Genomic DNA, 27,439 nt, shown 5'->3' with positions numbered 1-27,439 from the left:
GCCGCCAAGAGACTTGCTGCGAACACCATGTACATCGCCGTCGACGCCGCACAATCTACAGACGACTATGTCGCAAAATTGGAACAACGCCAACCTCATCCATTATTACAATCCACAGGTGAGTGTCGATAAATGTAATGACAAAGGTGACGATCGTATTGTAAAATGAACGGACTAATAATTTGTTACAACCAAATATATCTTGTTTTATCGCCTTAATTTGATAGAAAGATGCAATTTCTGTTTAATGCAGGAAGCCTTGTGCGGCCTGAGACAAGAAACGCCGCCAAGAGACTTGCTGCGAACACCATGTACATCGCCGTCGACGCCGCACAATCTACAGACGACTATGTCGCAAAATTGGAACAACGCCAACCAGCTTGGTCCTGGCAGAACAAGATGTTCCAGTAAAAAAGTTCCCCCGGAGGTGCCGAAGAGAACGTCTTCTATCACCTCGAGATCCATGGAACCACGACATAATGGTCTTAGTAAAAGTGTGGAGAACGGAAGTCTAAGTTCGGTGCAGAGCTCCGGTAGTGATTCCACCAATTGCGAAAGCTCCGAGGGCGATGCTCAGAGAGGGTCTCCTGTCTGGAAGCACAAAGGGATTGTGAGTATAGTTGACTTTCTTTCGTTATATTTACGCTTTACTTGCTCGTTTAGCGCAAGTAACGGCGATTTTCTGAGGACGCAAGCGAAAAGTGTTAACGGAACTGTTGTGATTGTGAAATCAGTCGAGTTCGCCGGAACATCAGGAATGCGCGAGTCATACTGCTGACACGGCGGCGATGACCGCTAACGTGAAGGAGCTTGGCCACTCACATGCCAGCTCCGGTTATCAGCTTCCCCTAATGGACCACACGGAAAGTCTGCCGCCTCAAACAAGCTATAAAGTGTCCGAAACAGTGAGAAAGCGACAATACAGGGTCGGCCTAAATCTTTTCAATAAGAAACCGGAAAGGGGAATCAGTTACCTTATCAGACGTGGATTTTTGGAGAACAGTCCGCAAGGAGTCGCTAGATTTTTGATCAGTCGAAAAGGATTATCCAAACAGATGATAGGAGAGTACCTTGGGAATTTGCAGAACACTTTCAATATGGCAGTACTTGAGTGAGTGGTTTAATACACTTAATATATTTGAATCAATGTTGAGAATAAAAGAATAAATTTTCGTTAATAATGGATTGTCTCATTATAGTTATACATTATTTAAAATACTTTTTTAAAAATAATACTGTCATAATATATTTAAAACATGTATTTTATTACTTATAATTCTATATTTATATCTACTAGATATATCTATACTCTATACTATAATTTAATACTTATAATTTGCAGATGTTTCTCTCAGGAGTTAGATCTTTCTGGAATGCAAGTGGATGTCGCTTTACGAAAGTTTCAAGCCTACTTTAGAATGCCTGGCGAGGCGCAAAAGATCGAGCGGTTAATGGAAGTCTTTAGTCAACGTTATTGCCAATGCAATCACGACGTAATATCGAGGCTGCGGTCGGCAGATACCGTTTTTGTCTTGGCCTTTGCTATTATCATGCTTAATACGGATTTGCATACACCTAACCTAAAGCCTGAGCGCAGAATGAGACTCGAGGATTTCATAAAGAATCTTCGAGGAATTGATGATTGCGGCGATATAGATCGAGATATCCTAGTTGGCATTTACGAACGAGTGAAAGATAACGAATTTAAGCCGGGCTCAGATCATGTGTCGCAAGTAATGAAGGTCCAAGCGACTATTGTTGGAAAGAAGCCAAACATGGCGCTGCCACATAGAAGATTGGTGTGTTACTGCAGGCTCTACGAGATACCGGACATTCATAAGAAGGAGAGACCTGGCGTTCATCAGAGAGAAGTTTTCCTCTTTAACGATCTGCTCGTTGTCACGAAGATATTGAGCAAGAAGAAGAATAGCGTAACTTACACTTTCAGGCAGAGCTTTACACTTTGCGGCATGGTGGTTACTTTATTTGAAGTTCCCCGTAAGTTTTAATGAAATAAGCTTATGAAGATATTTAAATATTAGCGTAATCTTTACTTCTGATTGTTATCATTTGTCTTGCAGATTATCCATATGGCATAAGACTCTCTCAGCGTGTCGACGGAAAAGTTCTAGTCACATTTAATGCTCGAAACGAGCATGACAGGTGTAAATTTGTGGAAGACCTTAGAGAATCTATCAGCGAAATGGATGAGATGGAAACTTTACGTATCGAAACTGAATTGGAAAGACAAAAGAGCAGTAGAGGTGCGCGGGGCGGGGCAGAAAATAGAGACTCTGGCGTCGCTGATGTAGAGATATGTCCTTGTCCCGGAACTTGTTCCGATAGAACAGAAACAGTCGATGTCGACACGCAATTGAAACGTTCCGCCCTTAGTAATTCTCTTCTTGATATACACGAGCAGTGTAAGTAAGGAAAAGTATATATTTATATTTTCGTATTTACAATTTAGCAAATATATGAAAATGTAACGTGTCAATGTACGTATTTAGTTGCCGGTGAGAAGCCACAGCGCCGTGGAAGCGTGGGTTCTCTGGACAGTGGTATGTCTATTTCATTTCAATCTACTTCTGCCAGCTCAATGAGCCAAGGCATTAAACATCCTGGACAAGTTCATCCTATTCATCCAGGAGCTACAATTCCTGGGGCCGGTGGTAAGGGACTGGCTCAGCAGCCGTCTTTTTTAGGAGGTCTCTTCGCCAAACGAGAGCGAAAACTGTCGCAATCTGAAGAGTCCGGCCCTTACAGTCGTACCACGGAAGTATAATGTACTCTTCCAGTAACGTAAACGAGGTACACTTTCGTATACCTGTTTTCTTCTAGTACGCTTCGTGTTTTTAATAAGATAAAGACGTCTCGCGTTTATGTCGAGAATTTAAATAGCAATAATTACTCTCTAATTTATTTATATTAATAAAATTGTAATTTTTATTTCTTCTACTTGAAGCTTCTCGTCGTGTAGTTTTTTCTTCTCTTAAAAAAAAAGGTGAATTATTACAAGCAGCAAGACTGCCGTGAACTGTTCTATTACCGTACTAATAGAGTAGTGTCTTTTTATACGTACATCACGAAGCGTGCTAAAGAATTAGAGCGCTAATGACGACAGCTAATAAAGACGTAAATCTGAAGGATTGGGCAGGATCCAATCGAAATCACCAAGCGCATTTAAAAAGAAAAAGAAAATTTTAACCTATTCTCCCCTCCCGAGACTATGTATAGTATTTATTCATCTAAAACAACTAATGGACACATTTTTCACACTGTATTTATAATTTACGAAGACGCGATATTGAATGATAGAATTGTGTGTAGATAATATCATTACATTTTTGCTTAGTTTTACACAAACGGGCGTTTTAACGAGTAGAATTTAATGAAGAGAAAATCTTAAATCACAAGAATTGTAAGAATACGAGATACCATCGAGAATTTCTAATAGTAATCGCTATCAACAAGTATTATCACCATCACCAATTCGAAAAAGTGTAAATAATAGGCTTATAACGACGTTCGAAATGAGTTGTCACGTGTAACAAAAAGAAATTAGTATAAGGGAAACGATAAGCAATCTCTATCGATGTTAGGTGCATGTTGATGTCTAACGATTTTTATTAACGGAAACGTGAAGTTTGAATGTAGCAATGAAATAAGACTTAACGTAAGACGTAAGACGTGTTTGTCATTATAGCGATCTATTGATAATCATTCACGAGAAGTAGTTTTTGCTTATGTATGTTGAAATTTTGACTCGAAGTTGTTCACATTTTCAAAAGGAGAAAGAAAGGAGCGAAAAGAAAAAAACCATCATGTTAAATATATCCACGATTAATTCGTTTCTCGTTTTTCGCGGCGAGAATAGACGATAGATCTAAACGTCGATAATACCATTGCGAAAGTATAATCACGTAAGCTAAGATACATACGCGAAATAAAGGGGAAAAAAAGGAAAGAAAAAAACGCGCATGCCTTATATACTGCCATGATAAAAAAATCTCCCGCGACCGAGGAACGAACTAATGAAATCACAATCGTAGAGGAAGTCGAAAATTTTTTCCAAGAGCTGTGGAATTGTATGACAAACTAATTGATCATGTACATAGCGCTGATCGTGACATCAGCTGGCTGTAAACAAGCAAACGGCGTTCATTAATTTAATGATAATCTCCCGTTAAAATAACGCATCTACATAGGAGGAGTGTTTAATATAATTCTACTTTAGATTTCTACTCTCTTTACTTGTGCTCTAATTCTTTCTTAGTATCGTGAATATCAGACGTGTGTTTAACCAAAAGATTTTAATGACGTTACAAAGGGAAAGGAGAGAGAGTGAAAGAGATCCAGTAGGCCAAGTTTGCTTAAACAGATTTTGCAAATCATTAACAAATTTTGATGCAGAATCTGTTATATCAGATGCTGGCGATAGAATGTCACAAAAAAATGTAACAGAATTTGTTTGCATGATTTGGCACCTCGATAAACAAATTGAAAACATTATACATTAATGGCATCATGAACTTACGAAAATTTTACAATAATTGCGTTATGATGATTCGTTATATTATTATTTTGCTGAAATACTATATTGAACTCAATTGAGCAAACAGTTATTAATGTTTTAGAAAAGATCAGAGTTTTTACAGAGTTTTTTTGTTTTTTAAATATACTCGTAATTGCAAATTACAAATTTTATACAGGATTTTGTTATATAATTTAATAAGTGTGTTATTCTATCGGGGTGCAGCTGATTGACAGAGCATAAGAAAGTAGTTTTAATGCGGACACAGATGGTACTGATCTGCTGAATTTTTCTAATCAAATTTGTTATCAATCTTCTGGCATTCTGCGAACAGTTTGCTTACTGGGGAGAAAAAGAGATGCTTTCGGCCGCATTGTTAATATCAGCGATAAGTTTTGTAATTATCGTTAACTTAAGATTAAGATTCGTTAGAGAGAACGAGCTTGCAATCGGTCAAAAGATATTGTGCAAAAAAGATTCTCGTTCTCCTGTATTGTAAGTATCAGAATTTTTCCAGCGCGTTGAACGAAAAGCGGTGTCTAGAGATAAGTTGCCGGGCTGAAAATTTTTATACGTAACCGCATGATCGACTACGTTCTAATTTTGCGCCTGTCACGTCTGCTAATAACTGTTATCGATTGATCCTTGACACGTACGACCCGTATCGCTAATGTACTTTATAAACGTTGTAAACGATCGAATGTTGAACACTCCGTTCTATTTATGATTCTAATAAAGAGAAACGAGAAAAGGAGCAGAGGAATTGTTGAAATTGTCGAGGAACAATTTACGTATTTGTGGTGGCTTGTCGACAATACATTTTGTTTACAAAAAGAGAGAGAAAGAGAGATAAACGAAGGTATATTTCCATGCCTGTTGCGAACTTTTCTTCATTAGGTACCTTCCATTTGGTGGCACAAGTCGACACGAGTGTCGTTTTATTTATATTGCTTACTGAATGTAAAGAAAGATGGAACGATGCTTGTGTCGATTTGTACCATTAAATGGAAAGCACCCATATTAAACGAGCTACTCGCACACGCAACACCGACATCGATTCTAGTCTTTCTCATCAACACGATGTACGCGATACGATCTCGTACGACAGAATACGGGATTACCTCGCGAAAAGATAATCCTTTAATGTCCATTTCTATCAGCGTAGATTAACTTTAATCTCGGTTTAATTTACTCTTTATCCTTTTATAATTCTTAGAACTAGAAAAAGATAAAAAGTAAGTTAAACCGAGATTAAAGTTAATCTACGTTAGTAGAAATGGGCAGAAATTGTACAGAGACACATGATCGACTTTAGATGCAGCGTTAACGTCACAAGTATGCTAAGTTCCACGGACGAGATCGCGTCAATTCTTCTCACTGGCCACTCACTTAAATAATCTGAATTCTGTGATAATCTCGCGCGAGGACAAGAAAAAAAAGACTGATTAGGAAAACCCCAAATCTTCTTACATGTATCTTTTTTTTTGTCACTTTTTCCCACCCTCACAAAGAAAAAGGAATCACTATTGAGCAATGAGAATGAGATGACTTGAGCATCGCCTCGCACTATCCCTCGAATTTGATACCTATCGTCATACTGTCGTTGTCAGTCGCGTTAAAGTAGAAATACGTGTTCTTGTTGGCGAAAAAATATCAGGGAAGAATGGATTGCACCAAATTGGCGCGATCTTTAAAGTCTGATGCCCGATTGAGCACGTCGCAGCCGTTATTCGGCTTGCTCTCCGAGAAAGCCTTGCTGGTGAGAAAGCGTGTATAATCAAGATCAATCGCCCCTTTTCCTCTCGCCCCCTCCTCTTCCCTCTCAATGCCAAATTATTAGTAAATTTCTCCCTTGTTAGTCTAGTAAATGCTGTAAGTACACTGTGTTAATAAATAACTCTGAATCCGAAATGCGTGTATTTCCTTCATAAACATCAGCTTATTTATCATCTCTGACGTCATGCTGTGACAATTCAACTCCAATTAACATAATCGGTGATTAATTTGTTAATGTATATTACTGTTAATAATATTATTCACTTAGAAAGAGAGATTTGATTAGCATTCACGGACATAGTAGACAAAATTTTGCAGTGAGCAATTCTATCGGTCGTATTAAACATCAATTAAGTTAATCGGAATTAATTGGCCGAAATCGTCCTAAGTTTTCAAGTAACGTATTCTGTATTTTTATTAATGAATAAAACTTATAATTTATTGTCACTTTTGTATAGAAAAAAAAGATTAAAGACGACAAAATTATGAAAGAAATTTTACAATTCTACAATTACATTAATTTGTCAATTAATTAATTTAACGGTTTGCTTTAATCTTCCGAAAATATTGCGAAAGTAGTCTCAGATCACCGTTAACTTTAATTGCTTTCCATTTATACACAAGTAAAACTGAGTCTGAAGTGAGCTGAGTATTTTATACTCAGATTAATATGACATCATTATTTGCTTACTTTGGTAAAAAATTATCACATGACAACACATTTTATACTCAGATTAATATGACATCATTATTTGCTTACTTTGGTAAAAAATTATCACATGACAATACTCCACTTTTAAAGTGGTTTATAACTCCACTTTTAAAGTGAGTTTACAAGACTCATAGCACACGGTCTCGATCTTGTGCAGATTATAGGCAAAAATTCAGTTAAATCTCGCTTGTCAGAATGCAAAAGGAACGCGCATTCACAACTGTTATGATGTCACAAGTGAGAATTATCTGAGAATCGGTATAAATGGAAAGCAACTTTTGTGATACATTGGGCGAGTTCAAGACGGCAAAGCGGCTAGGGCCCAGTTTCACAACTCATGGTTAACTCTTAACCGAGGCTCAACTTGTTTCTCATTTTTTCCAATTCTAAAATTGGAAAGATACAATGAATAAATTGAACTTCGGTTATGAGTTAACCGTTATTTGTGGAACTGGGCCTAGGAATGCTTACCGAGCGATTGAATATGATTGATTGGATCTACAAGTAACAACTAATTATGCTCATTTGCTCGGCAAGCAGGCTAGCTGCTTTGTCGACTTGAACGCGCTCATTCATAATAATAGGGGAGGTCAAGACGGCAAAACGGCTAGGCATCCTTACCGAGCGATTGTATATGATTGGTTGGATCTATAAGTAACAACCAATTGTGCTCATTTGCTCGGCGAACTGGCTAGCCGCTTTATCAACTTGAATCGCTTGAACGCGCCCATTGAAAACAATCTTATAAATCCGTCGTCGACGCGCCGCACATCTAAAACAGCTTTCCAGCGCGCATGAACTGCTTATTTGTATCGGTTCTCAATGTTCGCACATGTATGTACATCCTTTCGTAAATAAATACAATACCATCCAACGGAACATACAGCATCTATGCAGGGTGTTGTATGATTGTTGCTGCATTTAAATAATATAGTGGAACAATATCAACATGAGAATGGCAGTTGAATTCCACGTCTCTTGACAATCCCGGCAGTCTCCGACGTGGAATGTTTTCAGATTATTCAACTTCGAGATAATGCATTCCTAACCTCCAACAAGGTGTAAATCCAGTTCATTCAATTTTATACGATTTGAGAGAAAATTCTGTTCTCGCGTTCGACTAACAAATACCTAACGAATAAAAAGGACATCGTAAAACGAAACTGATCCGCTTGGTACATCTCGCACATTACTTGTGCGATTTGAAATTTCATGTTTGACAGCTATGGAAGATCAAATTCACTCGGAATTAATTCTAAAGGAGGAGCGGGAGGAGGACGAGATCAAAGGGGGCCGCTGCTCTGCCGAGACTGCCGAGAGCGAGAAGAGCGTCACCCCTGACGGGTCGGCGATCGGGATACGGCCGAAACCTCTGATCTACAAACCGGAAAACGTGAGCATTGGCTGCAAGTCGGAGCCACTCGAGACAAAATGGCACTGGGCACCAGGAGCGTGGCAAGACTCGACCAGGACTAGCGCCTTCCAACCATACAAGGTACTCCTCTCTCAGCCTTCTCCTTGAACTCCACGGGACATCGGTATCGACCTCAAGAGTCAGGGGATTCACCCGTCGCGACAAAGAAGTTATTGTAATACCGTTGCCTGTAGGCCATAGAATATTTATATTTTATAACTAAATATATATAAGATCTATTTTTTATACAGAAGCTAAGCGGTTCATGGATTATCTCCATGTCCAGATTCATTATTAGAAATGCCAATGTTTCGTGAATATTACAGTTTACTTTATCAGGGTGAGGAACAGTCTGACACAGTATCAGACTGCTCCTTGTCCTGATGAAGTAAACTGTAATGTTTACAAAACGTTGACATTCTAATAATGAATCTGGACAAGGAGAGCTTATAGCTTTTGAATAGAAAGTACCCTGTGGAAGCTTCAAAAGCATTATTCATTTTTTATCTATTTGTAGCCACCCACTCTGCTCACAAATTTGCAAAGAGGCAACACTCAAACGCAGATACACCAGCTCTATGTTGGCAACGACATCACGTTTCATACCTTGGCGGGTCAGGGGGAACTTACATCTGACCATATACATTCAAGTAAATTATATGTATGCACTGTACATCTTATGGTGAATTCAGTCACACGCACTACATTGAATTAATACATATTAAAAAGGCTGCTTTATATAAAGTATCTAAATGCAGTAGTTTAATATGATCAACTTTGACAATGAGATAATACACATATATCCTGTTAAATAACGTGACAATATCGTTAATGGAAATTTAATTATTTAAAATATTTAAATAAATATGTTAATTTATGTATATTTTATGTATATTATAGCTATTTTAGCAGTAATCTAGTAATGCAAGTGATTAAATTCGCCATTGTCTAAATTAAAATACAAATATTGTTGTAAAATAACACATCTTTGCTGCACAGACTCAGTGGATATGACTGATGAAAAGGGCTTAACCGGATTGATGTGGGCCAGTGCTTACGGACAAATAGGTAGTGCTAAACAATTGCTCAAAAGGGGCGCCAGTATAAATCGTTGTGGACCAAACTTACAGACTAGTCTACACTTGGCGGCCGCCTATGGTCATCATGATGTTGTCAAATTATTGTTAAATCATGGAGCTGATCCTAACGCATGTGACGAGGTACACGCATTTCTTTTAAGTATAAACTTAATTTCTGGTATCATGTGTCATATAATTATATTTCTGTGCTGTAGGATGGTAATACTCCATTAATATATGGAGCACACTGCGATCATCCACATGTTTGCTATGAATTATTAATAAAAGGTGCAGAAATAACACTTACTAATACCTCAAATGTAAGTGCTTATAAAGCAGCAATTATGAATAATTCAATGAATGGTAAGTATTTTCTTTTAAAAGCATTTAAAAGGATCTACATGAAAATGGTAAATTTGATTTTTATTAATTTGCAGCTAAAGCAGTTATTGAGAATCATTTGATACCACAAATTATAAGTACGCCAACGGATGAATTATAACGATATTTGTTTTATTAAATTGTAACATTTGTATATTATACGTTTTTACAAATTGTAAATAAAAATGAAGAAATAACTGTATTTTTGTCGTTTAAGTATAAGAAAAATTTTTCTATATAGCATATTTTTAACAATAATTTTAAAAAACATGACAATACAACGTGAAATATTTTCCGAGACAAGGTAACAAACTTACGAATGAGTAACAAAATTTGATATATATATTTGGTAATAATACAATCTTTTGCAGGAGCTATTGCAATACTAAAATATATGTATCGAGTAGAAAGTAAATATGATAAATTTGCGTGTATGAATTATAACCAAGTTTAGTCCAATTAAAATATATCTTCTTTTTTTACAAATGTGTATAAGTATTCGGCACCGAACAGCTATTAAATAGCATATTAAATTGATACATGTACAGAAATATAGCAAATGACATATATCAATATTTAATGGATCACGTAAGAATGGCTGTATGGCAATAAAATTAAAATTCAAGTAGTAGTCAATCTTGATTGTTGATCGTAACATTATGCTTTCCCACTGAACTGTGCCTATTTTCATATTCTTACATACGCAGATACTTTTCATCTATTATCCATAATGTCTTATGCAACTTCATAATTATCAGTAAAGAACACTGATTCTACTGAATATTTAACTGGGCTCTGATCTTCTACAAGCAGAACTTCGCTAACCTGAAAAGTAAAAATAACATTATTTTTAGATAATTTGATATAATTTGCGCAACACATAGAAATCCATGTGTTCTATACCTTAATTTTAGCGTACGGTGTTTTAGACGTAAACGAAACGTGAAGTGGGAAGAAATCTGCAGGTGTAGAAGATGGGGCTGAAAATTCCATAGAGCCTGATTTCGTTGAAGCGTCGATCACTGGTAGGGACCAAACTAACGTGTTTCGTCGTGCTTCGTGTGTATACTGTCCGTCGCATTCACTGACGATAGGATTACATCCAATAGGTAGAGGAATGTTTATTTGGACGTCATTCAACTCAAGATCGGCCTGTTCCAATTCGTATTCGATGTTCACGTCGCAGCCACCCTCTCCGTTTTCAGAAGGCCAGCAATTTACTATTACAAACAATTAAATGTATATATATTTCATAGATTTAAAAAAAAATTTATTAAAAAGTAAAATCGTATATGACAATTATTATTGCTGCCTTACTTGAAATCGGTAATGCTGTTTCGTCTTGAGCTTGAAAACGCCATTTCAGCACACCAACGTCAGTGTTCAATGGGAATGGTTTCGTAGGTACTTTCAGACCTATCTGTCCATGTGATCTAAACAATTCCTTGTCCACGTTTGGATGAGTTTGTAACTGTATTCCTCTTGTGTCGCTATTCTCGACTTGCACACGGATACGTCCCCATTTCTCGTCAGAGATGTATAAAGTTACCAAGCCATGCAACTCGAAATTTTGTAAACCTCCATCCCGACCGACACGTACATTAAGTCGTTCTTCTTGTCTTAAGTGAACCCTTTTGATGGAAATACGTTTGAATAATTTGTTCGTGAATGATTTTGAAGCTTCTATATATCGTAAATATAACATACAATTCTGTATTAATTATCTGAGGAGTTTGCGTTGATTTTGTTCCAAGAGCAGCAAGTGGTCCTGATACGACATTTTCTCCTTCCTCCTTTAATTGATCAACGAATGAGTCTACATCGCGAGACTTTCCACCTAATTTCATTGCACCTGGTCCAACATTTAGTGGTTTCCTAATAAAAATAATAATTATAGTAAAAATGTTTACATTTATAAATACAATTACAATCAAGATTAAAATTGATCATACAGCTTGGGCTTGTAAGAAGGTCTAATTGGTTCAGGCACAAAGTTAGCTGTATCACCAACAGACGGAGTAGCTGGGGTGCTACCGCTTCCATATCCTCCGCCAAATGCAGGACTTTTAATTCCGCCTTTTTTATTAGCTTCCATCATCCTTTGCCTCTGCAATTCTTTGGCCTTTTCACGCATCTTGTTCTTAGCTTCACGCTCTTGTGTCATTCGAACTGCTTGATAAACCTTCTCCTCATGTGAATCCATTTCTACAAAAGTTCTGATTTGTGCTAAATTGACGTTCTCCCTATAGCCTAATGCAACTATTTCATCAAATGCAAATATCAAATTAAACGCATTCTCAGCTATTTCAAGTTCATCCATTGAATTGCAGTATTCTGGAATCTGTAGAAATCAAACATTATTGTATATATACTTAATGCACATATAATTAATATCTACAGTAATGAGTTTTGTCTACAGTATAATGGAGCAAGCCTTTCCTATACTAAATTATAAAAAACTGCAGCCTGATAGAAAAAAGGAAAACATACGAATATTTGTCTTTCTGACTCTTTCCTTTAATTATGATTATAAAACAACATTAGCCAATCAATAAAAAAAATAGTTATCAGAATATCATTGGCTGCGTTCAGCAGAGAAAACTATTCAGTTAGCACTTGGTGATTCTTCAATATGATTGATTCTTGCCTTTAGTTCTTCACTGGATCAAAGTGTAGGAAGCATTATATTAAAGAATCACTAAGGACTAATTGATTAGTTTTCTATGCTGAATGTAGCCAGTGTCTAGGAATTAGGACATCTTTACTTCTCAATTGCTCACTCAAATATATCAAAAATGTGTTTCTCTTAGCATTCGTAATGCTCATGAGCATCTTTTCATTCTTGTTTAGCATTTGATAAACAACAACATAATGCTTGAAACATTGTGAATGTCAAGTAGAACATATCCTATAGAGCTCACTGATCCATAGAAATGACTGTGTTGAGCAGAGAAAATTAATCAGCGCTTAGTGATTCTTTAATATAATTGGTTCTTGCTTTTAGTTCTTCGTTAAATCTAAGTGTAGGAACCAATCGTATTAAAGAATCACTAAGCGCTAAAAAAAAAACTGTTAGTTTTCTCTGCTAAACGCAACCATTACTTTTACGATCCATTAATATATCTACTTACCACTCTCGCAAAGAGCCTTAAAGTTTCCAAATCCTCCAAAATATTGCTGGCCTTAGTCGTGATAAGCAGCATGTATACTTTCTCAAGCGGCTGATAAACATATCTAACAGATTCCGTTTCCACGAACGTATGCTGTTTACCCGAGCTCATTAGTTTTGGGAATGCAGCAAGTAGGCCTTCTATCCTCGCTTTTGTCATTTCGACAAACTGTCGAGAAATTATAGCTGGAAGAGTAATACAAATCGTGATGATGAAATAATTGCATCAAATATTTTTTTTACAAATTACTTAATTCTATCAATAAAAATAGGTTCAAGGAAACAGAAAATTATGCGATTTTTCCTTACAACCGACCAGCTGATACTTGTTTCTCAACAAATAGAACAGAATGTGGATTATAGATATGAGGTAAAAGTATCATGTGATTAGTAGCTGACATTATTAAACCGAGACACGCATACGCGACATGTGTACGGCAGTGGAGCAATGCAAGAACGTTTTGTGAACTCACTTTTTCCGGATTTGGTGCATACCGCAGCGGCGATGAGTACCTAGAAAAAAGGAAGCATATAATACCACATAAATTTAGCTACAGAATTAAATGCCTAGCGGGCACACGCCGTTAAATGGATGACATCTGTGGACGATGTCATGAGCGGCTCCGTCGCTCCAGGATTCCTTTTTCAAGAAGCAGAATTTTGACAACGATCCCACGGTCGCGGAAGAAAATCACTTACCATCCTGACGAGTGATTCTGTAACGCTCCGTGTGTGCGATTTAATCTAAATGTATTTCCTTATCGTACACGAACCGACCTCTCCACATCACACATATACAAATACACGAACAAGGGAAACAGAGGGCGCGCTGTGCTGACGTGTGCCATGATGAGAGACCGAGAGACGTCTCGCCATGGATCACGATAATCGTAGTAGGAAACCTATGAAGGGTATTCGCGGATCACGTGGACGCGATGATGCAGTCAAACGTCATCCAATTACATTGCCGGAAGAATAGTAGTCTAAAATAAAATTGATACGTGTTCAGGCACTTCAGGCTTATGCTGGATTCACATTGGATTCGACGTGCGTCGTACGACGTTCTGCAACCAATCAGAAAGCAGATTTTTATTTCGTATCGATGATACGAAGCAAAATCTTTACGTGCGTCGTACGACGTTCTGCAACCAATCAGAAAGCAGATTTTTATTTCGTATCGATGATACAAAGCAAAAAGTTTATATAATACTTTTAAAAAGTGTATTTAAAATGCAAAATACAAAATTGATTTTTCGAATGTAAAATGGACAAATAGCTGTATTTTAAATAGTTTTCGAATGCAAAATTTTTTTATATGTTACAGCCCTTAAGGTATGTCCACACAAACTTGCATAGTTGCATAAACGTATGCATAAAGAAAATTATCCAATCACATTTCTCATATAAAGACATACGTAAAATGTGATTGGATAATTTTCTTTATGCACATGTTTATGCTGCTATGCAAGTTTGTGTGAATATACCCTTATGTATTACGTGTTATACGTTATGCAAGAGTCTATACTCTCCGTCTTAGAAAGAAAAAAGGATAAATAAACGGAAAACAGAAAGATTTTCGCGACAGATATCCTCACTATACATACATACCTACGAAATATATATTATATTTATTGTGTTATTAAAAAATTGTTATGGAACATATCTAGACATTATTTTTAAATTTCAGAATAATTTTAATTAACTGTGACATAAAAGTGATATAAAGCAAGATATAATCGTTTAAACAATTGGATGCGTAGCATCTCAAAAAATTTGTAAAATACTGTAATATCTGTAAAACACTTTCGTCTTATTTCTAGGAATCATGTTTGGCGTACAATAGAGGACACCACCGAACAGTATAGTAGGCAATGTGTTAGCAATGTGGTTTACGGAGCGATGAAAAGATAAACCCATCTTTTCCAGTCTTTTCATCGCTCCGTCATAAATTCCACTTTTTATACATTTCTTAATTTCCGTATCGATAAGCGCATGATCAGTTTAACGGCTATTAATATTTAAAAAAAACTAAGCAAAAAAAAATGTAAATAATAGATAGATAATATTTATTATTATTGTTTTTAATATTTTGGATTAATTACTATACAGCTTTATATTTTCTTATTGTCTTACATTTTCTACTGTAATTGGCTGGCTCACTTGCTGTTTACGTCTTATGGCCTTACATTTTTTGTGTGCCATAGCCTTTATTAATTTTCTCTATCTTTTTGTTTTCCATAGGTCGATTTGTTTAAACTAATTCTACAATGTGCTTTTTGTTTCCTGTTTCTTACTATTTGTCTCTGTTTGTCTCTTACCTTTTTGATCAAGAAGGCAAGAGACAAACCAGCAAGAAACAGAAAACAAAAAGCACATTGTAAAATTAGCCTTAAAGGCTATGGCATTCAAAAAACCTATGCAGTAAAACGTAAGCAGTAAGCGAATCGACCAATCACAGTAGAAATCATAAGGCAAATAACATAAGCTGTAGCAAAAAATCCAAAAAATGTTGATTTGCTTATTGCTTATATCTTAGTGTTTAAGTTTTTTTGTGTGTGCCGTAGCCTTAACTTTTGACAAGCCATAAATTTCCGTATATATTTTAAGCATTTGTGACTCAAAGAAACGTTTAGAAACAACAAAAAATTATTATTACACTGACTATTTCTTCTCTAATTGTAATTTTTTTCAGTTTCTTTCTTAAAATCCTCAACGTATCATTATGATTATTTGAAACTAAGGTCCGTTGCTCGAGTCTTTTACATTTATATCTTCACTTTTTCTTTCTTCAAAGCTCGATATACATTTATTTCATTTTAAAAATGCAAATATTTTTGAGAGTTTCAAGTAACGTAAACAAACTTTTGTAGATTACAACTCTTTAAAAACGCCGAGTGATTTTTCCGATTGATTCAAATTATTCAATTGCGCGCCTCGAGCTAACGACCGCGCCATTTTTTAATCCGCGCAAACTTCAAGTCGTTCGCGGCGCGCGGCAGTTCTCGTTCGAACTTCCGAACTCGACGCAAGTCTTCGCGAATCTGACGAAGGAATCAATAGTAAATCGTATCGTGCGCGATCGATTAGTCGTCAGTTTGTCACACCGACGACAACCGAGTAAGCGGCGACAGTGAGAGGGACGCCGAAGACGCCCCGCTGAACGCGGAACGGTCTCGTCAGGTACACACCGCTGCGCGTTAATTTAGTGGCGGCCATTATCGCGCTTGTATATTCGCCGGCGTCGGTGTCGCCTCGCGTCGCGTTTCAACGGCTAGTCAACGCGGAAGATGAACGGCGCACACCGTTATTACACCGCATCTATTCCGGCTGCGTTTCTACTCGGCTGAGCTCGCGTTTCCGCTGTCCTCGCTCTCCGTTGCGGTCCCTGGCGGTCCCCTTTTACCGTAGGAGTTCTCCTTCCTCGCCCGCTCTGTGGCCCGGCAGCCCAACGACGAGCGCGATCGAATTAAGAGAGTGGTAAGAAACGGAATTTGCTCCTTTTCTTTTTTCACTACCGGATCGTCAGCGAATCACGCATCTGCACTAGGGAGCAGATTCGCTATTAATAAGCGTAAATTGACGTTAACGTATAAGGTTAGATTTTTGACAGAATCCGAGAAAGGTTTTCACTTTTTTCTACTTTTATTAAGTAAAGGTAATCTGTACATAAAATTTGTCTATTTTGTATATTGTTTTATTCTACTTAACAAACTGCATTAGATAAATCGAAATTTAATCCTTAGTACGCATGATTTTTCAGTGTCAAAAGAAAGGATCAAAAGGAAGAATTGAGGGTACCTTAAAACTCATCCTTTCATGCGAAGGGAAATTATAAAAAGAAAGATGATTTTTCAGTTCTTTACACGTGATGGATCGTTTATGTCCTGGACTAATTTTCATCATTTGCAAGTACACAAAAATTATATTATGTGATTTTTCTTGGGATACTATATGAGTATTAAAATATATTTTAACATTTTTAGATAGTATTTGTAAAACTAGGTATTAAAAAAATATATCTATCAGGTCTAGTTTTTTATTATCTTGTTAACTTATGATTTGGATTTAACCTACTTAACTTGATAATGTAAAAAAATTGTATTTTTATATAGCTGTGATTAATCACTAAACTAATAGTTTTATAGAGATAAGTTGAAAATTGTGTTAGCTATGATTAATCACTAAACTAATAGTTTTGTAGTGGTATGTTTAAAAAGTTATTCACTACACACATTATTAATTTAGTGATTAACCATAGATAGAAAAACATAGTAGTTTTTACATCATTATTAGGTTTAAGCCTTAATTATTAACCACAAATTAACCTGCAAATGAAAAATCTGGAATAAATGTTATAATTAATTATTTGATGCTTCTAGTATTTCAAAGAAAAAAAATATAGGGCATGAATGATCAAATCATGTGTACTAAGGATTAATATTAAAAATGTTTTCAATGTTTCTTAATCTTTAAATTACTATCAGTATAATATGTAAAAATCAGAGGATTATCCCTGAAAAACGGGAATGTCTTGATCATTTTATGTTAACGAGGGTCGAGAAATGAGAAATCCGCCGTCTCGTTGAAGTTTGGTTCTCACGGGCCTCTACGAGGCGGTGATCGTTGTAATTAATTTACGACGCTGCTCTTTTCCCGTGTCTCACACGGCACGCGGCGTCGACGTTATTACTACATAACCGCTGTCGGCAACAGAAACGATGCGGCCGACAAGTGGCTTTTAGAGAGAAATTAAGCTTTGGGTGTAAGTGGTTAACAAAGAAATTAATTCGCGTATATCGCACTTGTACCGCCATCAAGCTATCTACGAAAGAGGGACGTAGGAAACGGGAAACTGGAAGCAGGAGAGGCAGATGAGGGCCGAAGGCGGTACCACCGGTTCACCCAATTAGCTTCCGTGCTAATTAGACCTACGTGCCTTAATACTGCACTCTTGAGAGCGTAAGCGAAACGCCATCTTGATAACAAGAAAAAACTTCTCCCTGTTACTTTTTCAGGTCATGCGACGCAGGTTCATGGGATCAAGCGACGCGGATTAAGGAAACACGTTGACGTCGGCTGTCCGTTGCGGTTTTCCATTTTCGCGAGAAGACTTCAGAGTCGACATCGTGGGACAAAACGTCGATCGATTATCGCGTTAACTAAGACGGCGACGAGGACGCAACCGATCGGTGAGTTTTACGATATTTGCATGAGTCATCGTTTCTTCACGTAACAGATGGGCGAGATAACCGGCTGCTGGGAATCCCGCAATAGTTTGCCCCGGTATCTCGATGAGTACTTATTATATTCTACTGGATTCTTGAATTTCTGCATAAAGCTAGAAACACATAGAAAAACGTAAGGCAAAAAACCGTAAGCATTAAGCGAATTGGACAATCACAATAGAAAACATATGACAATAATCTTATGTTTTCTATTATGATTGCTCGAGTCACTTACTGCTTATTTTTTTACGTTTTTTAATGTATTTTTGGCTTAAGGGGATGCTGGAATGACGGAGTCTCCAGCATCCCCTTAACTGTGAACACGTTTAAAATATTTAAATGCTATCACATGGTTACATCATCCATGTTATATATTTGTGAAGATTAATGTTTCTTGCCTCTTTTTGAGGAACGAAAAGAAGGGAGATTTCTTTATCCTTTTTTACATCTTAAATTCACATTTTTTTACTTTACGAGAGAAGCGTCGTTATTGATATGCCTCCATGGACGCTAAAAAAGGATAGGGTTTATATTTTACTCGACAGATTTTTTTTTTTGAACGTCATATTTGATATTCACATAAAAATAGAACACACGCGCTTTATAGCGGATTTTTGTTTTGCGTTATTACAGTGACACAAGTTGCGATATTGAATGACGCGGCGCGGATGGCGCAAATATCAAAGGGATACAAATATCCTGCTTCGAAGTAGGCGTTATACATATTTCGTTACAAATGTTATATTTTATCGCTCCTTTGTGGGTACATTTATTCTAATAAGTTGGAAACTCCGAGCCCGTTATCGTAATTTTTTGTATTATTAGATTACGATAGCCGCGTCAGCTGCACTTTAGTGCGTGCGGTTTTTAGGAATTGCGCTAATAGACAGTTATTAGCATATTGAGAAAAATTTCTGGTTAAAAATAGATGAACCAGAAAATTCTGGTCACATTAATTATTTCTCATTATCTTAACTAAAATTATAACAGATTTATTCAGAAAATTCTGATTTGTTCATTATCAATCAGAATTCCAATTAATGCAATTGGACTCTTTTTCTAATGCATAATATCAACATGAAAGAAGGTTTAGTTAGATAATATGAAAGCGATAATGATTAATGAGTTTTTCCTATCGGAAATATAATCCTCCGTTTGCAATCTGAAGTCTGAGGGTCAATTATATATCTTGAAACGAAGTGAAAATTACAAAAGTGAGCACATTTATTAAAATATTAAAATATTTATAATTTCGTTGGTTTTAATAAATTTACTCACTTTTGTAATTTTCTCATCTCGTTTTAAGATATATAATTAACTCTAGGTCTTTCTGGCGAAATCTTATCCTTAAATTTCTTCGAAATAAAAGAGAGCAAAGTCCGGTTCCTCTTCCTGAAATATGTATCCTCTTTCTCCTCCCTAAAATTTGATTAAAAAACCTTTTTTTTTTGTGATGTAATAGAGATGTTGAAAAGTAACGCTGAATTTTTCTACCTTTTTTAAAAGCCTCAAATAATAAAAAAATTTGAGCTGGTCGGAGGGAATAAAAAAATGTTACACATAGAGAGATAAACCGGGGAATTTTTCAATGGAAACTCGTTCGACGCGAATACGTTTATAAAAAATTAACGGAATTACGATCTATTTTACGTTTACATTCGAATGGGTTTCTTTAGATTACTCGATGCGTAGTCCATCCCTTCATGTGAGAATTACCATTTCCGGTATATCATTTTTCCTCACCGGAATCGCACTTTATCGTTTTCCTCTCGAAAGAATCGCACGTACGCGCCGTTAGAACCGCGGCGGGATAAATTTTGATAAGAAAACCTGGCGTTATTTCGATAATTCTCGGGGCATCCACGCCCGATGGCAGGGGAGGGAACGACAGAATCGCCAAAGACAAACGGCACCGTGCGTCATACGGCGGCCGGATATGATCGTGAATCCACGCTTTCAAATGCAAATGTAACGGAGCGCCACGGCGAGGACAATCGCGGAGCGCGCGTGACCGAGATTTACTGCTGTTTACCGCAATTTATTTTTGCGCAAAACATAGAGTTTTCCGCCGCAGCGGCGCTGTTCCATCAGAAACGAGATTAATACGCGGAGAAATCTGCATTGCCATCCTCGCTGCAGCTTTCATCATTATCCTGGTTATTTACAGACTGTTATTTACGCGCGCCTTTTGCGTTTCGGACTTAAAATTATCATCCAATTTTCGGTATATCGTTAACTTTGCGTGGATAACGTGGATGTCGACGAATAATATTCTGCTTGTGTCTCGTAATTAAATTCCTTCGCGCAAATTCAATCGTAGAAAACTACTCTTGTCGCTGTATCGTCATCTCAGTAATTGCTGCATTAATATCGTAATCGTCTATCTTCTCGGTATTGTATCTCATCGCGGAATTTTTCATTTGTGCTTGATATCTTGTAAAAAATATTATTACTGGCAATTCCTGTTTCAACTTTCCTATATGTGGTATATGCGAGGTTATATTATTGTAAATATTATGGAGTCAAGAGATCGGTAATTACTGCGGCAGTTGCAAGTACTAATATTATTCGCGTATAATCGACGTGAACGAATTAATCGTTAATTGCTTGGAAAGAAAAGTCGGGCAACAGCTGTTCTTAATTAAGCGTCTTGAAAATTTCTTATCAATAATGTTTCTCTCGATCTAATATAACAAGCTGCAAATTTTTATAAATTATATTTAAAATTTGAGTGAAATATAATTTTCTATTTTTTATATGCTGTAAAAAAGCATATTTTTATGATTTTATGACGATTTGTATTAAAATTTATGTTTTTATATGTCTGTGCAAAGGAGCTTACTTTTATGATTCATTTCAGATCTTTTTATTTGATCAAATAGCTACGATTAAAATAACCTTTAGTTAATTTAATTTAATTTAATTTAATTTGTAGTAAAGTAACGGCATGATTTAAAGAGTTTTATTCTCCATTTTGAGTTAAAGCGTTCGAACATGAATTTACTTAGAGCTTTATAAGGCTATAAACGAAGTCGGAGATATACCGGCGGTGATACAGGCGAAGTTGGTACGTAATCTTATTAAACGGATAGGAGTTTACTGTTGAATGCACTAGATGTAGGTCAGTGGTTTTGACAAGGCCGGTGAGCCCGAATTCGAGGAGGAACGGGCCGCATAAACGCGCACACACCATTACCGAACGAGGTTTGCGGTTGAAGTTGATCAATTTTACTGTAATGAAAAGATTTAATGCCGCTCCGATATCTTAAACGCGTCCCATGGCGATCATTAAGTTAAGGCCTCGCTTGCGCAGAAACTCTTCTTTAATGACACTCTCTCTCGGATCTCCGGATAAATTAATCTCATTGCGAACGATCATTCAGTTATCAATGTCTCTCTCTCTCTCTCTCTCTCTCTCTCTCTCTCTCTCTCTCTCGCCTAAAGAGAACTACGATGTGTAGGATTTCCAGGTCTGACAGGATAAATCCCTTCTCCATCTTCGCTTGTTCCGTCCCTCCGGATGATCCCGTCCAGATCTGATTAATTGGGGGTCACACGAAACAATCAATCGTGTCGCAAGGACAATAGCGAATGCGTGAGCCCGCATTGACTGATGATAGTCAGAAAGCCTGACCGAATTTGTGCCGATTCCAAGTTCCGAACTCAGTACGTGAATTTCGTCGTCGAGACACGTTAGATCTAGGCATTGTACCCTCTTCCCTGATCACGAGCAACGAATAGCTTTTTGTAATTAATGAGCGGCATTTAACGAAGGTGCCGTTCTAGTCTTCTAATCTTCTAGCTGTCTCTCAAGGTTTCTGGCTTGATAGTCTCACTTGATTAGAGTCACATAATCAGGTTGTTGGTATGAAATTGCAGCTGGTGACCACAATCGCGATATTTTATGCAAAAGTTTGCAATGGTCATGACATTTAATTTAGCAGGGAATTACATTTAGATTTTTAATTAAACGAAATACTAGTATAAATCAAATCAATTACCTCTGTTAATGAGCTTTTTAAAGTTAATTATTCGTTTAATTTTCTCTCTTTCTGTAAACATTTTTAATCGAATATAATTTATCCCCATAAGCGTTATATGATTTTGATTCATTTCGACAACATCCAATTTGGTTCTTTAATTAAACAGTTACTCTATTCTTTCTCACCACGCCATTTTTATCATGCTGTGATATATATTTTCCGCTTAAAAAAAATCTTAGTCTTTTTTTTTCTCATTCTCGACTATTTTATTCTCGGTGTCGCTCTCGATTTACGAGAGTTCTCTTTCCGTACTTTCCGGCCTTCTTTTCCTCATACGAGGATTCCCGTTGCGATATCGTGGCCAGTGATGCGGCGCCTCTTTCAGCCGGGTAGGAGTTCTTCCACTTTGCTAAGCGAGGGTTCGCGCCACCATTTGTCGGACCGTCCATTCATCTGTCCGTCGGTGGTCGGTCGGTCGGTCGGTCGGTCGGTGGGTTCTACGCTAACGTAGAGGCGAGATGGCAGGCCGGAGCGGGATGCAACTCGCAACAGCGCGTGCTTTCTCCATCGTCAGAGGAGAGAGAGAGAGAGAGAGAGAGAGAGAGAGAGAGCGCGCGTGTGTGTATGTGTGTATGTGTATGAGAGAGAGAGAGAGAGTCAAAGCGCTGGAGAGGGAAGAGGGAATGGAGGGATCCCGGGAGCTCTATCGACCGACTTCTCTCTCATCCAGCATCCCAGCTACGGAGCCGTAGAGGTAGTAGTTGCAGCTGAAATCTCCTCCTCCTCGTACTACTACTACCACACTCTGATTCTCTCTCTCTCTCCCTCCCTTCCTTTTCTCTCCCACTCTATCCCGTTATCCCGATTCTCCCTGCCATCCCGTATCTCTCTCTCGCTCGCCCTCGCATTCAACAAGAACGCCTCTCTCGCTTCGACTAAAGCGAACTCTTGACATTTCGCCGTGCCAGTGCACCAGTTCTCTATCCCAGCGAAAGCCCAGATGTCCTCCAAGGTTTGTTAATGTGCACTGATTGCCAACGCCATCTCGCTGTTCTCATCCAGTATGAAAAAATATGAGGGAGGAGGCCTAGACAAATAAAGCCAGAAGGGATAAGTTTAATGAGAAAGATAAAAACGCGCTAATTATATAGGACGTTGATAAAAGTGGAAGCGAGGTCGTTTATCTGAGAAAAAGGATCGTTTATATAACGTATGCAAATCTTCCCGACACTTTTTTATGCGCATAAGATTATTTTCAGTAGCATTTATAGAAATAGAATTCTTTATCTCCCCGAAATTCCCAAGCTTAACCCTCGATCCTTTGCCCCGTTTTCATCTTCCGCTTCCGCCCGAACGACGATCTCTGACCCAGAAACTTTACGCGCCGTAAAGATTCTTCGTCCAGAAGAATTGGAAAACGATTTAAGACGGCGACTTTACCTCTGGCCCGATAAGACGATGCTCTTCCAATCGTAGAACGATACATCAGGGCGATGAATTTTCGAGAGAAACAGGCCCAGTGGAGCCTACGGGTATAGCAGTGACGTGGCGGCGAAGGGATGGTCGATGGTAATGTTTCCGTGCCGGAAGTTACATTATTTTATTCATGCGGTGCCACGTCGGGATTGGCGCAAACATTGTGTGCCGAGTACGGCCAATTTCCATATGCAAAACGTCGCTCTGACGTCGAACAAAGTGGCATCGCGCGAATTCGCCGTGTAGTTTGATTCGACTTCTACGATTCAACCCAAACATATACGTTTTCAATATAATTTTTTCTTTATTATTATGATTTCTAATTTATAAATTTCTAATTAATTTACAATTTATAAATATTTAAATCGTTTATAATTTATTAATTATAGAAAGCGTGAATATATTTGAAGCGACTATTTGATTTGTTAAGCTATTATGGTAGAATTTATTTCAACATTTAACATTAAATTAAATTGTTTCTTATTTTCTTAGATTTCATGAGAAGATAAAAAAAAAGATCGATTAAACTATGAAGGAAGTAATTAACAGTTGTGATTATTTTATTTTATATTACGATTTCTAATATAAATATTAAATTTACTCGAATGCTCAAATCAACTTTTGTATTGCATGATTTTAATATCGTGATTTGCAATGGTCGTCGCGTAATAAGACAGACGATAGTCCGATGGGAACGCGGAGACGGCAATCGATGCGAAACGGAGAGCGTTTCTAGGACATTCCGCGCGAAATCGCCGGAACATCGGCGCTTTTTCCGCAATTTCATCAGTTCCCTTCACGTGCGAACGACGCTGCACCGGTCGCGGAGCAGCAATTTCCATTGCATATTCAGGGGCCTAAACGCTCTGTCGTTGCCAGCAGTCGCAAAGTTATTACAGCCGACATTCTCCGTGCGAACGAGGTAGGCAGAGGAGTGAGAGAAACGGTAAGAGAAAAGAGAAAAGTCCGTGCGGTGGATTAATTTTCTCTCGCTTTTTCGCTGTCTTTTACGAGCTTTTTACCTGACTCAATAAATTCTGCCACACTCTTACACGAAAGAAGGAAGGAAATTAACAGTTGTCTTTTAAAATACCGGGCTAGCACTTATCCAAATCAGTCATTTGTCTGTCTCTCATAAACTTCATTTAGGTCTGGTTTTTTTTCATTTTCTGGTTAACTTGGATTTAAACTTAACCTGATAACGTAGAAATTGTATTTTTCTGCACTAAAAAAAATTTACTAAATCTTGATGCATATTTCTTTGAATAGTATGAAATATTTACTTACAAGTAAATAAATATTTACTCAATAAAAAATGATAGTAGAATCAAATTAATGATTTGTGTATCAAATAAATATATTTCTATATTTAATAAATATTTACTTAAAATTATTCGAACAGTATTTATTAAAATTTAGTATTTTTTAAAATGCAGCTATGGTTAATCACTAAATTGATGGTTTTGTAATAAGTAACTTTGAAAGTTACCAAAGCCACTAGTAAAAAACAAAAAAAAATTTGATCTGTTAGAAGTTATCAACAAGTGTAGTAAATGATGCACGAATTAATTAACAAATTAATATATTTTTAATAATTACGCACAAAATCATTTCATTTTTAATTAATTTAATCATAACTGGAAAAATACAATTTTTATATCAAGTTAAGTGAAGTTAAATCCAAACCACAAGTTAACTACAAAATGAAAATCCGAGCCCTAGAGATACCTATGCTTCGCAGAATATTTAAATTCTGCAGTTTTGCGGGTGTCTTCGTGTGATAACGAACTCAACACGCGTCAACCTCGCGGTGAATGAACTCAGCGTGTTGTCAAAAACAGTTCAAACTTCTACATGTAATAATATGAGATAATTTCACAGGACAGTGTTACCGAGTTTCTCGACGTACTGACTCTCGAGATGGGAACAGAACGAAAGTAGGTTGCGAGTTCTGACTGAAACGCCTTGTTATAATTCTCACGTGGCCCGCTGGATTCCGCCTCATCACGTAAGGCGATATTACATTATCCTCGGACACGCTCGGTGCTGTGCTCCATAACGATCGGGGAAATTCTGTAATGGTAGCACACGATCCGTATGCATAACATTCGACGACGCCCCGTCTATGTACTTTGTAGATGGAATATATGTAATCTTCCTCTCATAGGGTCCGATGCGCTGGGTAATCCGATGATCGTCTACTCTATACAATTCAGACTCGTCTACGATTTGCGCCACTATCGATCGCCGACTATAGACATGTAACGGACAAACAGTAGGGGTGTCGTTATGAAACTAGCGCATCATTATATCCTACTTCAAAGAGTCCCTTCTTACCCTCCTAAACGTATTAAGTCCCCAATTAATAATACATCCAATGACCACAAAAGAGGAAAAGATATTCAGACGACAAAACTTGAGGAAAATATCGTTTAACAGATTATATCGTCTGACATCTTCGATTTCCCGCTGAGACTCTTGGCAAAAATGTTACGTTTTGTACTTGGAAATAACCGCGGAATACGAATGACTTTTATTCTTTATGCGTTGAAGTTGGAAATCTTGTATGCGCTTCGTGTTATATACGATGGTATTTTTCGCCATAGTTGCAAACAGTATTGTTAAGCTTTTATATAGCTGTGACGCATAAAATACTATTTTAAAATTAACATGACAAACAGAATTGTGCTATTATATTTACGACATATCTCCTATTTAAATTTATTATTTTTATATTAATTAGTAAAATAATAGTATAAATAGCAAGAAACCTTAATCGATTAATTATTAAAAATTTCATCGTTTCTGTCACAAATGCTTTAATTTTGATTGAAACATATACGTCATCCATAGGTTAAGAAGAGAATTAAAAGTAAAATGAATAATTAATTCAGTAAAACATTATTTAAACATTAGTGATGAAACGGTATTCTAACGTTAATCTTAATTTGTTATTAAACGTAATTAGCATTCATCCTTGAACTTATCGACTGCAGATGTAAAATACAATCATAAAGACACGCACAGGACTGTTCATTTGAGTTCTTCAAAGAAACCTCGACCGTTTGATTAGTAGCAACGATTATAATTTTTATGGCAGGACTTTCGTGCAATTTATAAGCCGGTTTCCCCTCCACGTAAATTCGCCAACACGAACGGCGACTCATTAGCATTCTTCAGCAGCGTCGAGCCGGGGTCTAGGCGGGGCACCGAATAAATTCACCGCTCCAGGTACTTCGCTTCGATTCTACCTCCCTTTTGTCACTGCCAGAACGCCCGGAACGCGGTCGAGGGAAGGGCTGTAACGGGGGTGTAACGCGCGTTCACGATGGCGCCTCGCTTTTGTTGCGCTCGCAGAGTTCGAATTCCATCAACCGGAATTACACAACGTCTCGCGTTATTCTTCGCCTTATTGTAGATTTCAGGAAGCATAAACCATCGGATAAAATCTTATTAATCCGGGCATTTATTTTGCCATTTGAATTGTACTACGCGTCATCGTGTTGTACGTCGCGATTATTGAAGCTGACAATGATTTATTATGCTTTGCTCGTCGTGCAAAATTTCATTCCGGCAAATCCAACGAGTGTACATAATTATTACATTATACAATGTTGCACCGTGAAAGATCTCATTGCAATTATTCTTATTTGGTTATCAATCGCGTTCACAAACAAACAACTGAAAAGT

General features: G+C 37.2%; 3 protein-coding genes across 5 annotated transcripts in view; 2 read left to right on the top strand and 1 right to left on the bottom strand.

Annotated features, from left to right (window-relative positions):
• Positions 1 to 3,892, top strand: part of siz (Brefeldin-resistant Arf-GEF family protein schizo) — a 56,819-nt gene extending 52,927 nt beyond the window's left edge. Inside the window, exons 5-9 of the mRNA XM_018509345.1 lie at positions 254 to 610; positions 735 to 1,111; positions 1,343 to 1,998; positions 2,082 to 2,423; positions 2,511 to 3,892. Coding sequence (XP_018364847.1) covers positions 254 to 610; positions 735 to 1,111; positions 1,343 to 1,998; positions 2,082 to 2,423; positions 2,511 to 2,785 — 2,007 coding nt within the window. The 3' untranslated portion in view covers positions 2,786 to 3,892. The remainder of the gene's footprint in view (positions 1 to 253; positions 611 to 734; positions 1,112 to 1,342; positions 1,999 to 2,081; positions 2,424 to 2,510) is intronic.
• A 3,843-nt stretch (positions 3,893 to 7,735) lies between these two features.
• LOC108762372 (ankyrin repeat family A protein 2) lies at positions 7,736 to 10,017 on the top strand. 3 transcript variants are annotated; one of them, XM_018509344.1, is made up of 6 exons: positions 7,736 to 7,856; positions 8,284 to 8,517; positions 8,954 to 9,086; positions 9,436 to 9,656; positions 9,731 to 9,878; positions 9,953 to 10,017. In XM_018509344.1, the coding sequence occupies exons 1-6, from the start codon at positions 7,845 to 7,847 to the stop codon at positions 10,015 to 10,017; spliced, it is 813 nt and encodes a 270-aa protein (XP_018364846.1). In that variant the 5' UTR covers positions 7,736 to 7,844. The 3 variants fall into 3 exon arrangements, with proteins under 3 accessions (XP_018364846.1, XP_018364844.1, XP_018364845.1); XM_018509342.1 differs by having other exon boundaries at positions 8,246 to 8,517; XM_018509343.1 differs by having other exon boundaries at positions 7,736 to 8,081; positions 8,246 to 8,517.
• Positions 10,018 to 10,304: 287 nt separating this feature from the next.
• Positions 10,305 to 13,931, bottom strand: LOC108762371 (coatomer subunit delta). Its single transcript, XM_018509341.1, has 8 exons — positions 13,765 to 13,931; positions 13,539 to 13,578; positions 13,028 to 13,251; positions 11,849 to 12,237; positions 11,604 to 11,771; positions 11,214 to 11,527; positions 10,800 to 11,116; positions 10,305 to 10,721 (listed from the first exon to the last, which is right to left on the bottom strand). Exons 1-8 carry the CDS (start codon positions 13,765 to 13,767, stop codon positions 10,632 to 10,634), a joined length of 1,545 nt encoding a protein of 514 aa, XP_018364843.1. The 5' UTR covers positions 13,768 to 13,931; the 3' UTR covers positions 10,305 to 10,631.
• Positions 13,932 to 27,439: the final 13,508 nt, after the last annotated feature.

Source organism: Trachymyrmex cornetzi, unplaced genomic scaffold, assembly GCF_001594075.2.
Source record: "Trachymyrmex cornetzi isolate Tcor2-1 unplaced genomic scaffold, Tcor1.1 scaffold299, whole genome shotgun sequence".
Classification (NCBI taxonomy): domain Eukaryota; kingdom Metazoa; phylum Arthropoda; class Insecta; order Hymenoptera; family Formicidae; genus Trachymyrmex; species Trachymyrmex cornetzi.
The sequence above is the reverse complement of the archived record's forward strand: the minus strand, read 5'-3'. Positions and strand labels throughout refer to the sequence as shown.